Genomic DNA, 13,623 nt, shown 5'->3' with positions numbered 1-13,623 from the left:
AAATAAAAGAACAAATTGGAAAATGATGTCAGGTCCAAACTAAATTCGCTCTTTTACAGCTGATTTTCTCAAATGTTCCTTTAACTTATAATTGCATAGTTGGTTTAATATTTGTCAAGATATTCCTAGCAGAATTGTTTGGTTAAAAAATTGTTTCTCAAATTCCTATTATACAAACTAATTTTTAAAAAATGAATGTGAATTCCTTTAGAAATAAATTTCACATATCTCATAAATATCTGGCTCAACATTCTCCAACGAATGAGTTATTGCCTGCATCCGTTGAAAGAGTTATCATGAGAAGTTAGTAACATGTGTTAAGTCATTTTGAGATAAAAACTTAAGATGGTTTTTTGGTCTTAAGCAGTTGGTAAGATTTGCGATTTTAGCCAATTTAACTATATACTTATAATAAATAAAAGAAGGTTCGGTTCAATTGTTTTTAGCAGAGGGGAGTTATTGATGGGAAACTGAATTGTTTAATCATAAATCGTGTAAAAATTAACGATTGGCCAATTGCCTTCTTCGGATTGAATTTTTAAAGAATTTTTTCGCTCTTTAACTTAGAAACATGGATGAAAATTTATTTATGTAAGAATACTTTGATTGCTGTGGTAGAACTTAATTGTTTGTTTATTGATGTTAATTTTTAATTGTTTTCGGTTAACGAGTTTAGAAAAAGAGGATTTGCGTATTTTTGTTAAGTGAAAAGCCCAGTGTTTGCAATACACAAATCTGGCCTGGTAGTCTGGAAACGATTCTTAAGTTTTACCGCTGCTTTAATTCATAAAACATTTTCTAATTAACACTTTAAACTCTCTTTTTTAATTACTTTTCCTAACAGTTAGGTAAAGTTTATGAAAAATAGATGTAAAAAATTCTTTTTAGTTCAAAAACCAATATTAATATCTTGCTTTAAACAATCAGAATAATTTGGTGCCATATTTGAAGTGAGTCAGTTAGTCGTTACATGTAGTCGTTGCTGCTAGTTTTACAGGGCTCAGAACCTGAAAGTGTGACTCATGCGCCAGCTGCTATTGTGGTTTCGAAATCCGAGCCATACATATGGGCACCGTGGACTGATATAACTAGGGCAAGAAAAGCTTATGGAAGGCAGTGTCTTCCAAAATTGGTGAGTTGTTTCACAAATCCTTTTAAAACTAAAGGAACTAAAATTTAATTTATCTGACTAAAATTTAACTTTTGTTTCCTAGGATAAATTATAAGGGACATTTTTTCACAGTTACTGATTTTTTTGTTTCTGGGTCCTACCAATTCTAGACCACTTTGAAAACGAATTGCGGTGATATAATTTTTCCCATTAATTGTTCAGAAGAAAAAACTTCATTAGACCCCATTATATTTTTTCGAATGCTGTTTATTTGCCTTCGGTGAAGAATAAGCTTTAACCAAGGAGATAATCAATATGTATAGTATTTTCGTCAACGTTTGTCTCGTTTTGAGATTAAGCTAGGCAAAAATAAATAAATTTGTGATTTAGCTGTCAGTATGAATCTCATTCAATCAATAATACTTTAAACAAATACAAATTACAAAATACTTTGGCTCACAACTTAATTTTCTTAATCAAGAGAATTCCTCTATGTAAGAACCTGTTTAGTGATATAATTAATATCAGATTAATTAAACAAGCAAATTAATTTTTTTAGAAGTGGAAAATATTTGATAATTTATACAATCAATGTTTTTTTAGGGCGCTTATATCAGAATTAAAATGTAGTTTTTATTTTTATTATATTTGTTTTCCAGAAGAGAGAGTTAAGTTCCAAACATACACTGACTGTGTGTCAAGCGTTATGCACTCTCTCTGATCTTCTACATGATCCAGAAGTTACTTCCGAAGCGTTTTCAATAAATCTTCAAGCAAGGTATTTGAATCAGATTTACAATTAAATACATTCGTGCTCAGTATGTTTTATCCGATGTTCCGCATTACTACAAATTGTATTCACTTTTCATTTGATTAGTTTAAAATAGTCGTGAATAATTACAGTCAGGCGCCACGGTAGCCGAGCGGTTAGAGGCGAGACCTGCAAAGCCAATAAGCTTTGTGGAACTGGGTTCGATTCCCGGTCTTAGACCTTGGATTTTATTTAATAGTTAATAAAAGAAATTTACAGTAAAGTATGTTTGCCCCCGTCGCCTACGTCCACGACACCTAATTGGTAGTTGGACGTTAAGCCTCGCCTGAAAAAATAGGCGATTACTTACTTACTTAATTACAGTCACGCCAGTTACAGGCGGTCTTGACGCCTAATTTCAGCTATTATGGATGAAGGCGTTTGGCAATCTACTGTAAATCGAATATTCGTTTGATTCGTTAAATAAAACCAAGGGCGATCGACTATTCAAATTATTACCAGAATACACATTTGCTATGCTTTGTCACAGCTTCACATGCTATAGTACCGAGATTGTGCCTCACTATATATTGAAATATTGAAAATAAACTATAAATCTATGAAGTCCGTCCAATTTCGAGAGAAATATTTCAAAAAATTGGATCCGTTATTATTGATATTTCCTGTTTTCTAGTTGCAATTATAAGAATGTTTTTGATGATTCTTTGACATCAAGAGTGCTCTGAACTTAATGTTAAAATTGGATGTCATGTCTTTTTACTGAATTCAAGGCTACAAGGCTACAAAAACGTTTTTCTTTAATGGTCTCTAAGGGATTTCTCAAATAATTTTTCTTCAAAAATTTGGACCTAATTTGGGTAAGATGTGAAACATCTAACAAGACTTCCCCTCTCATATTCATTCATTTTATATTCATTACTTACTCATATTAAGAACACTCATTGCGCATGAAAATTAATCTATTCATGGAAAAGAATAATGATGAATGATTTCCGTCCTCCCATCTTTACATAATATTATTATTTTATTTTATTTTTTTTACAAAATGAATAAATACAGTAATTTTAAATTGATTCTTAAAGTTCACTTCAAGAATTTTAAAATGATTTCAGATTTGTTAAATTACTCTTAAACCCAAATCCATTTATTAAACAGAGGACGCTATTATGCCTCATGATTCTTGCCAATCAAGCACTAGGTCCCTCTAAACTGACCCAAAACAAATATTTATTGAGAAACCTGAGGACATGTCTTTTAGAAGAATCTTACGTTATTAAGAACCAAGCAATTATGACTGTTCATGCATTCCTTTTCAATACTCTCGGTAAGTTTGTATCAAAGAAGTTTTTATGCTTCCCTTCATTTTTTACTGTTTAGAGGAGGCAATTGTATTTTTTTTTTAAAAAAAAAAAAAGTTACAAATTCTGAATTACAACAAATTTATTTTTCTTTCATTCAGCTTTAAACGTCTTTATTGAAGAGGATTATGTGAGATCTATCGTCCAGTGTTTGTTAATTTACTTGGAAGACAAAACACACGAATTTTACGATGAACAATATATGGTAATGTGCTCATTTTTTAAAATTACTTTCTTATTTCTTAGTATTAAACACCATTTTCTTTTCTTAAAACTTTCTTTCCGATAGGTATTGCTGCTTGAATGTCTCAGCAATCTGGTACTTGACTCAGATGATGCTAAAATCCAAGCGATGGCCTATGATGTGTTCCTAATAATAGATTTACTGATCCACCGAAGCTATAAAGTAAAAAATGCTGCTGCCAGATTATTTTCGGAATTATTTAAACATGAGATCGGTAGGTTAGCAAGTTATCATTGGCCATTCTTTGATTATCTGACTCGAGGGTTCAACATCGAGGTAACTAACTTCATTTTGTTTTTGTTTTTTAACTTTTACTGTTTTCTTTTTTTTTTAAATAGATGGCTAAAAGAAATTGTCCTCTCCGATACCTACCTGTATTTTATTTATTATTGTTAAATTCAATACAACCCGAGGTCCTCACCAATTAATTTTCTATGTTTTCTAGAAGTAATACTGTATTGGCACTTAATTAGGCGGAAGTTATTTTCTATTTATAGCTTGTAATTAAAAAAATTGTTTTGGCTTGTACCAGGTTGTTCAATTAATTTTGTTATTTATTAAATCCTTTTTTTTTTTTACTTTCCAGGACGTTTCAGCCCCTAACAAATATATTGTACCTCGGAGGGAAAAGGCACCATGTCCATTTTTTCGATTTTCAGATTTTGGCATCATTTTACAAATTTTTTGTTGCTCTTTCTAGCGGTGTAAGCACTATGACCTATGTTTACTATTAAGCGATTTATGTATTTTTAAAAAGCGCTATGATACTTCATTGCTTAAGGGTAAAAGGCACTACACGGATATAAATTTTTTTCACAATGGAGATCAAAATAAAATATTTTAAAATATGGGAGTTAAAGTGGTCATACCTAATGTAATAATTACGGTGAAGAAGTACAGGAAAGAGTATAACCGGAAAAGTGGAACAAAAAATGAATTTGGAAAAATATCTTTATTTGGCTCCCCTGTAAAATTTACTTTTTGTGACATGGTGCCTTTTCCCTCCGAGGTACAAATTCTTATATCTGTTAGTGTATGAGTGTACTCTAGGTATTGATTGATCCAAATTAATGAGTTTGTTATAATTTTTTTTTTTATAAGTGAGGAACAACAGCTAAGGATCGCTAAGAGATAGAAAGGTCCTAAAATAAACTGTGTAAACAAAGAGCCTCAAGTGATTCTGTGCTTGGGCAGAAATCAGATTACTTTGATTGCAGGACTATTCACCAGGGCATGGTAGGTTCAGAAAGCAACTGTACAAGGTGGGAGCTTATTAGCTCGGAACCGCTGTGCAGATTGTGTCAGGAAGAGGAGGAACGACCTCTCACTTGTTCGATTGGGTTGCAATCGAGTGGTTGCACTATGAAACCTTTAGATCTTTGGTACCAAAGGAGAAAGAACTAGTAGGGAAAGTCTTCAACCTCTTTATTAGGGGAAGTTACGACTACTAGATCCAAAAAGGGGAGGGCACAATAAATCTCTTGTGGCTGCGGTGCCGCAGGTCATAGGTCCTGTTCCGCTTTTCTAATCTTAATCTTGTTCAAGTAATTGCACTAAACTAAGCATAAACATTTTTTCGTTAAATAGTTATTTGCATAACTGACATCATCAGTCGCCCATCCAGTTACCCAATCAATATTTTTTTAATACTATAAATTTCCAGAATAAATTTTCAAAATGCAAGTTTATATTTTTATTTATTCACTTTTTAGAAACCTCATCAAAACCTTGGATTGCTGACTTCCTTGAGATTTGCGACAGTTGCAACATTTAATAGGCAGCTTGCAATTTCATCTGAATTGATAAATCATCTGGTACATTTAGTAGTGACTACTTCAGATCCTGAAATCCTTTTGAGTATCACTCAAATATTAACAAATATAGCGGAATATCCTAAAGGAAGGGAAATACTACGTGGAATTGGCCCAAAATTAATATTTTCATTTCCCAGCAAAGAAGAAAATTTAAAACGAAATGTTATTGTTCTGTTTGATACAATTAATAAACCTTTGTAGATATAAGAGTATGCAGCATCTGGAGTGTAAAATGAAATAAATAAATGCAGATTATTGAAAAATTAATTAAATGAATGATTGTTGAAATAATATTAGCAAATTTAACTAAAATCGGTTAGATTTCCTACCACCTAAGCCACGCTTATGGCAGGTCTCTTCAATGATGCATATATCCATCGAATGTACTAGGACCCTGGGCAGCTGGCTTACAGCTGCAATTAACAATGCTTTCGAATTCCAGTCAATGATTAAATTTTATACAAAGAAAATATTTCTAGGGGTAAATGAAAATCAAAATGATTAATTTGTTAGGATACCATGTATCAGAACTGGGACTGTCTGAGCTTAGAAAAATCACACTTCTTTTAAAAAGAAATTAGGTTACTTTATTCATATTCAGAAAATATATAAATATACACATATTATAACAATTATTCAATTATAAGATAGCTTAAGTTGGTTTTATAGAAAAATACATTTTATTTTGAATAGTTTGTTTAACAGGATTTATCTTTTTTAAGATCTGAGTCATTACATTAACCAACTGATCAGAACTTAGCCCAGTTTTCCGACTCTTAAATTTCTGTAGAAGTTCAGTAGCTGTCATTGGTTTTCTCATCAAATACCTGCGGACTGCTTCTTCTGTAATTCCGTTCTCTCCTCTGTAAAGAAAAAAAAAAAAAAAAAATTAACATACGTTATTTAACACTGAATCATTTATTGCATTAATAACAACCACTGATTAACAAACCCATAAGATAAAAGTGGAGCTTGAATTGTATCTAATCGTGACTTTTTGGCAGCCGGAGGTTCACTCTTCTTTTCAGACGGACTTGGGCAGCGGGAACTAGATCGGCTATAAATAAAATTGAGCATTTTTTAATCTAAGATTTAAAGGCACAATTTAATATTTTGAATTAGTAATTTCAATCGAAGTTGCCGAAAGAAAGCGTCCTATCCACTTATTTAGGGATTACTGAGAGTTTTTCATATAAAAATTGAGTTTAATACTTCATTTTCTCTTAAACTCCACAGAGGACCTAGAGGAAATGATATGCGAACATTAATTGGGTTTACCGATGCATCTTGCAGACTAGCTCATCACCAGTCGCTTATCCTGAATTTTAACTCAGGTCATATAATCATGTTCTTTTGCTATCAAAAATTTTTGCTATCTAAATTTCAGCTCTTCTACAGCTTTTTCAAAAAAAAATTAACTGGAGTTAATGTTGCTTGCAATGACACTTATTTTAATGCCGAAACAGAATTTTTTTTTGATTAACTTAGTTATTGTTATTTCGAAAGCTGTGGCCATTTTAAGTTATTTGTGATCATTGTGAAATGAATTGTAAGAAAATGAATCTTACTCATCCAAAATTATTTTTTAATTAATTAAAAATTGTATATATAAATATATAAAAGAAGGTAAAAAGAGCTTTGTATAAACTAGTTCCGTAAATAAAATAAAGTACAAAATGGTGAGAGAATCAAATAAATGACTACAGAAAAAAAATACCTGCTTGCATTTTCCTTCATTTTGTCATTGTCTGAGTCAGAACTGTCTGCTCCACTTGAATCACTTGAGGAATCTATAAAAATATACACAAAATTTGAACTGTTTAATTAACTGAAATGTAATTATTTATATTACTAAATATAAAAGAAAGATAATGTTTTTAATTTGTTATGGGGTCTATTTATGACTAGAATTATTATTTTCTGTTAATGAAAGCTGATATTTCAGTTTCATTTATATATTCTCTGTTTAGGAATTTAAATCTTTCTGTTCTGTTTTAATCTTTTAAGTATCGTAAACACACCAAACCTTTGTATAAGATAATATCTTAAAACAAATAAATATACTATAATTTAAAAATATACACACGCATAAAGATATTTATTTATAATGAATGAATTTATATGAATATAAATATATATTCATTTTGTGAAAGAAAAATAGATTTTAATAGCTTTTCGCTCATCATTATTTTCACTATATGAAATAAAATATTTAGTTTAGCTGTTTTTTCTTGCGACATCCAAATATAACTTTTATAAAAAGCTAAGATTTTACTTTTATTAAAATTTCTTACATATTTACTAGGATTTTGGCGTGCTTAATGATGGCCCAGATAACATTTTAGAATTCACCGAGTTTAAAAAAAAGGAATAAATTATTTTTATAGTAAGATTAATTTGAAATAAGAACGCGACTGTAACAAGAAATGTAACTTTATATTAATTATCTTGTCTCTATACCTGCATCTGCTTTCCTTTTTTCATTTACAGATTTCTTCTTTTTCTTCTTTTTGCCTTTTCCTTCTTTTGTAGTATTTGCATCAGGGGTATTGCTATCTTTTCCTTCTTCCTTAGAATCTTTATTCTCTTCTTTCTTTTCTTCATTTTCTTCATCTTCATCTTCGTCAGAAGTAAGAAGGCGCCTCAAAGCGCTCTCTTCTGCTACCCCTTTCATTTCTTTTACTGCTTTAGCATCGTGGTCTGATTCACTTAAAATAAAAGTTACTAGTTATTTGTTTTAATGGAAGAAATTTTGTGAAAAGGAACTATTTCAGACAAACAAAACAAGAAAAAATCCAAGATTTGTATAATATTAGTAGAAAGAAACTTCATTTTCAAATTGTTGGAAAATTAATAGAGTCCCACAAAAATTGGACGCGGATAGTTATAAGTATGAACAGACATAAATAATATGTGTAAAAATGACCAAGTCAAACTTGATTCAAACCTCACTTATTTGAAAAGCTGAATTTCTCTTGAAACTTAAAATGATCTGTTCGTTTTTGCGATAGGGACATTGAAATAATTTTTTTTTATTAAAAACAGCTTTAATCACGACTGTATGTATTACCTGAATTCTTTTAAACCAATAGTCAGTATTCAACAATTCGGAATCATTAAATTTCATCGTATTCGCTAAGCTCCATACTTAAGAATAATCAAGATATTGAGACTATCATGTGAATTCCTTTGGTAATCACAACAGGGCTAGAATCAATGAAAATTTGAAGCACAAATGAAAAGACTACTAATTTTTTATTGGAACACATTAAATGGCTGAGACTACTTTTTTGGCTTGCTTTACGTCCAATAACTAAATTAAAAAAACGATAGACAAACTTACTTTACTAAAATTTCTCATAGTAACCATATTATTTAAATGACTGTATTTACCTTTCAGAGGAATCAGATATATAGTCCAGTTCCCTTCCTTCTTCATCGCCGTCATCACTTTCCTCAACTGCGGATTCATCAGAACCTCTTTTCTTTTTAGTTTTTGTATTTGGAGTTACTTCTGAATAAACAAAATTATAATCCTTAAATTTTTGTACTCAGGAAAAAAAAACTCTCTTCTGTATTGGTGTCACGACAAGAAAGAGGGCCTAATACATAGAGTTAGGTTTCTAATCTGGTATGATGCTACATTTAGGCTGATTAGGGGAGGCGGAAGGCGGTCACTAGACATCCAACATAGGAGTAAACATGCATGGCAGTTGTCTCAGGGAACACCCCTCCACTAGAGCTCTTAGAGCCTTTAAAAACTAAGATATTGCCGTTCAGTGCAGCTAACCGTACAAAAAACATTAAAAATGTCTATTGGCAAGGCGAACCTCAGAAACAAACGTACATTTATTTAGGAGTCCCTTTCACTACTAATTCTAAATTTAAATATGCAGCGCAGTATTTCTTAGAAAAGGCTACCCCTCAGATTGGGAAAATTATAAATATATTATGTAAATGTAAATGCAGAAGTTGGGAAGCCAGACTAAAATTATTTGATGCTATAGTCTCCTCTACACTGCTGTATGGCGCAGAATTTTGGGCATCACAATATTTACATACTGTAGAAAGAGGGCAGGTAAGGTTCTTTAAACAGCTCCTCTGTTGGCCTAAATGTACTCCCGACTATATAGTCAGACTAGAAACTGGTAGGGTGCGCTTAAGCGTAACTATCTTTAGGAAAATGTTGTCTTTTTGGATTAGAGTTCTGGCAATGGAGGAAAACCGATTACCAAAACTATGTTTTGAAAGACTAAAAGAATTAGATAGAATAAGTGATAAAGGAGCACAGAGGAATTGGTTTGGTCAGTTGCGGAAGTGGCTAACAATAATTGGGGAACAAGATGTTATTTATAAAACGGAAGTAGATTCAGTTAAAAAAATGCTACCTGATCTTATAGAGAAGTGGAAAAACCACGAAATTTCAGTAGATGTTCAGAGGGCTATTAATTCAAGTTACAGCACTCTTTATAGACATATAAGTGGGTTAGGTGCGCCTGAACAATATGTAACTTACAATAGTGCGATAGATAAAATTAGAGTGGTGAGCCAGCTAAGAGTGTCTAGTGACAAAATAATAAGAATATGGTATAGAGCTGGGGGCTACCACTCTATTGACACTCAATCTGTTTGCAATGTCTGCAATTTAAATAAGTGTGAAACTCTGGAACACTTTTTACTAGAATGCCCTAATTATAGTCCATTCAGGAAGCGTTATTTTTCTGAATTTATTGCCGATAAAGACGATATTCATTGGCTCTTAAACATTCAAAATAGGAACCATTTAGACAAAATGTACTTTTTCATTATAGCAGCTCTAAAATTAAGGTCATTCGGTCTAAATGAATGAAGATAAAACATAAATAATAGGAGCAATAAATTTTATTAAATATGTAAAGAATTTTTAAGTTCATTGAAAAATTGTGGTCGCTTATTTTGTTTTCATTTTTATTTTCAAGTTTAAGTATTGAATAAAGTTTAAGTAAAATTAATGTACTGAGAGTATTTTTATTTGCAATGTTTGTTTTCAATTAGTTTTATTTTATTTTTTATCTGTTCTTGTGGAAAAACTATTATTTTTTTTTATTGCTAGTATTATTAATATTCATTTTTATTTTTAAGTTGCCACCACAGCTATTATGTTTACTACTTCAATTTATATTATGATTATGATTTTATCAGTTGAACTTTTGTAAAATATGTAACACAGAACCCCTGTAATGTGTATATATACACTAAATACAGAATATTTATCTATCTATCATACAGATGCTTCCTGAACCTACAATGCCCCGTGAAAAGCTAAGCCTTAAGTAGGTAATTAAGTCAAAATATATGTGTAAGCTAAAACAGAATCATATTAACTTCAACCAAATACAAGTAATAATGACCTATTTCGCAATTATTTTATTTCTCTTTAAAAAATTCTTTTAACTAACTTTTTTTTTTCTTGTCATTATTTTCTTTCTTCTCCGCGACTCCTTCTTCGTCAGAACTACGGTCATCATCGTCATCTGAATCAATCCAATCATCCATTTCGGAGATTTTCAAATCTGTAAAAAAAAAAACCTTTTACGATCCTTTTGAGTTATGGGGCTGAAGAAAAATTACTTACTTAAAGACATCATAACCAATACATATCCTTCTCTCAAGCCTCTAATGTCAAGACAAAAGTCACATCTTCTTAGTCCCGCGAAACTAAGTTGTGCGTCGATAATTTGGTCTTCTAATGTTTAACAAATAGAGTACAGTCGCAGAAAACATCACCGAAGAATTTCCCATATCGCAGACTGTGTCAGGTGGAAAGAAAATACTTCTTATACAATGACTGATTTTTCAACATTGCTTTATTAGTACACCAGCACATCGAGATCAGAGATCATGTAAAAAAATGACGAGATGAAACCTCGTTATCAATATGGTGAGAAATCTCCTTCTCAGCCCCGGGAGTTTGCACGATTAGTATTTTTTGGTTGCATTGACTAGGAAACAAGTTTTGCCAATGATCTAGCCTAATAAAACTAATAATAGACATAAATTTCACTTTTTTCAAAATAACTAAATTTTATGTTACCATTAGCATTCTTTCCTTTCTTCGTCTTGTTTTCTTCACCCTCTTCACCATCTCCATCTTCATCATTCTTAAGCCTTTTACGTAACATTAATGAAAAGTAGTTCATAACCTTGTTCCTCCTGTTAAAATATATGGATGTTATTACAGGGCAGAATAGTTTGTTAATGTTTATGGAAGTCAGAAACAAAGATTTCTTTCGCTTGATACTAAATTCCCTGGGCATTTTAAGTTTAGAACTCTTCATCCAAACAAATGACGTCTAAAAAAATCAGCTCCAGGTTTAAGTGTCAAAATAAGAATATTAATAACATGATTGCATTTACCGCCTAACTGTTAAATGATTTCACTAATTTAGGAACCTGGAATTTAATTGAGATATTTTGATGCTACCATAATTGAAAACAAAAAAAATACTTTAATAAAAAATTATTTTAAACAGAGTTACATTTAAAATAAATTTTAAGCCACAAAAAGTTTTCACTATACCAATAGTGATGTTGACTATACCTTCCGAATTCTTGTTCTGCTTCTTCGGCACTCAATGCTTTATATCTCTGAATTGGTTGAAAGTTATACCATTCTGTTAAAGGATATGCCTCTATTCCTCCATCAGCGGCATGAGTAAATACGTAATATGAGGCATTTTCAGCAACACCCCCTTCACGGATTCCTTTAAATCTGAAGAACAGTAAAAAATACAAAATCGGTATTAACTGAGTTTAAGTGGGCGCTAATAACCTCTGCAGTAATATAAAATTATGTCTACTATTAGTCACCGACTTAATATTCACAGTTTTAAAACTATCGGAAGAGAGAATAAATATTTCTTTATGACGTTTAGGAATTAAATGAAGGCACTCCATTTTAGAAAGGAATCGGTCAATAAGCGCGAGTCTATCATCTTGCCTACGTTTCGTCAAATCTAAGAGTATTCATTTGTCGTAACTCTAGCTTATAGTTAGAGTTATAGTTATGTTTGTAAGTTTATAGACCTTTTCTTTGCAGAAGTCCAAAAAGAAAATAATGAACTAACTCATGTCTTCTTAAATCTCAGAAATTATCCTCTTTAGAAGAGCTTCGATATTTTTTATTGCAATTTGAAAAATATGACAAAATGAATAAAAATTAAATGAGAAATTAATTAGCTTAGAAATTTAAGAACTATGGGACGAACCACGGGATTGACACAGCTTTTTCAGCAGTAAATGAAACGTCTGACGATTAATTCATTTGATTAATATAAACTGCCGAAAATAAAACATTATTGTTTAAAACATATTATAAACGATCAGAAAGCAAACTTCACCTTAAATTGTATTGAAAAAAAAGAGACTTTGCATCAAGTGACTAATTTGCCGTCAAATTGAAATACCTACTTTTTCCCAGTTTTTCCACCAATTTTTAGAATCCATGGCTGATCTTCGGGTTTGTACTTTCTCGTAATGATCCCAAACTTTTTTCTTCTTGCTTCCTCCCTCGCTTCTCTGCCATATTCACTTCCAGCACCGTATCTTTATTGAGAAAACTTGAAATATGTAAACATTCCAAACAAATTCAAATGTAATGATATGTAAGGGCAAAAATTTGTGAAAAATCGACCAAGTTTATTTACTTTGGTTGCTCCTCTTCAAAAGTTTTATACTCTTTAATATTATTTTCACGTTCCATCTTGACCTGTCCCCACTTCATAAAATCCACATTTGATATAGAACTGAACCTCATAACATGAAACTTTTTCTTTGTGCTCCTAGAACAAATATTTTCAAGTGTCCAAACATAAATAAATTAATGGAAAAGAGGTACATATGTACTTATACATATGTGTTTCTATATTTATAAACTTACTTGGGAACTCGTATCGAAAATTCTTGAACTGACGGTGATGCCTGAAACAAGATGAACTTATATTTTCTGTACTTAATTTATTTTGTGGTTCTTTAAACCAATAACAAAAATCAACTAAAAGGAATAAAACATGCCTGATTTGTATTCATTTTATTTTCACTTTCAGAAATAATAAACACAAAAAAAGCTTCCACTATAAATGAGTACTCGTCTCCAAATTAATAAGCAAGTAAAGAAACAGGTTCATTTAGGAATAAACTTAACAGCCTTATTACTTATTTTGAAGCCTTAACACTTTGTACACTTTGTAGTAGCCATAAGTGCACTAGAACTAGACCACCAATCAGTTTGCAAAATACAGAATACAGATGGTCTTGTGAATTGTAAAGCAGCAATCAGCTGTTAT

At 31.2% G+C, this 13,623-nt stretch overlaps 2 protein-coding genes across 3 annotated transcripts; one reads left to right on the top strand and one right to left on the bottom strand.

Annotated features, from left to right (window-relative positions):
* The first annotated feature begins 63 nt into the window (after nt 1–63).
* On the top strand, nt 64–5,575 carry LOC141448957 (uncharacterized). 2 transcript variants are annotated; one of them, XM_074117873.1, is made up of 7 exons: nt 64–303; nt 990–1,132; nt 1,771–1,889; nt 2,996–3,207; nt 3,343–3,446; nt 3,531–3,761; nt 5,198–5,575. In XM_074117873.1, exons 1-7 carry the CDS (start codon nt 192–194, stop codon nt 5,498–5,500), a joined length of 1,224 nt encoding a protein of 407 aa, XP_073973974.1. In that variant the 5' UTR covers nt 64–191; the 3' UTR covers nt 5,501–5,575. The 2 variants fall into 2 exon arrangements, with proteins under 2 accessions (XP_073973974.1, XP_073973975.1); XM_074117874.1 differs by lacking the exon at nt 64–303 and adding an exon at nt 448–591.
* Nucleotides 5,576–5,860: 285 nt separating this feature from the next.
* On the bottom strand, nt 5,861–13,555 carry TfIIFalpha (transcription factor IIFalpha). Its single transcript, XM_074117862.1, has 12 exons — nt 13,352–13,555; nt 13,218–13,258; nt 12,985–13,119; nt 12,749–12,883; nt 11,880–12,050; nt 11,373–11,491; nt 10,738–10,851; nt 8,693–8,813; nt 7,760–8,007; nt 7,017–7,089; nt 6,252–6,356; nt 5,861–6,162 (listed from the first exon to the last, which is right to left on the bottom strand). The coding sequence occupies exons 1-12, from the start codon at nt 13,364–13,366 to the stop codon at nt 5,952–5,954; spliced, it is 1,488 nt and encodes a 495-aa protein (XP_073973963.1). The 5' UTR covers nt 13,367–13,555; the 3' UTR covers nt 5,861–5,951.
* Nucleotides 13,556–13,623: the final 68 nt, after the last annotated feature.

The sequence above is a fragment of the Rhodnius prolixus genome, unplaced genomic scaffold (genome assembly GCF_049639745.1).
Source record: "Rhodnius prolixus isolate KJV_2025 unplaced genomic scaffold, Rpr scaffold_2, whole genome shotgun sequence".
NCBI lineage: Eukaryota > Metazoa > Arthropoda > Insecta > Hemiptera > Reduviidae > Rhodnius > Rhodnius prolixus.
This window is presented reverse-complemented; position numbering and strand designations above follow the sequence as displayed.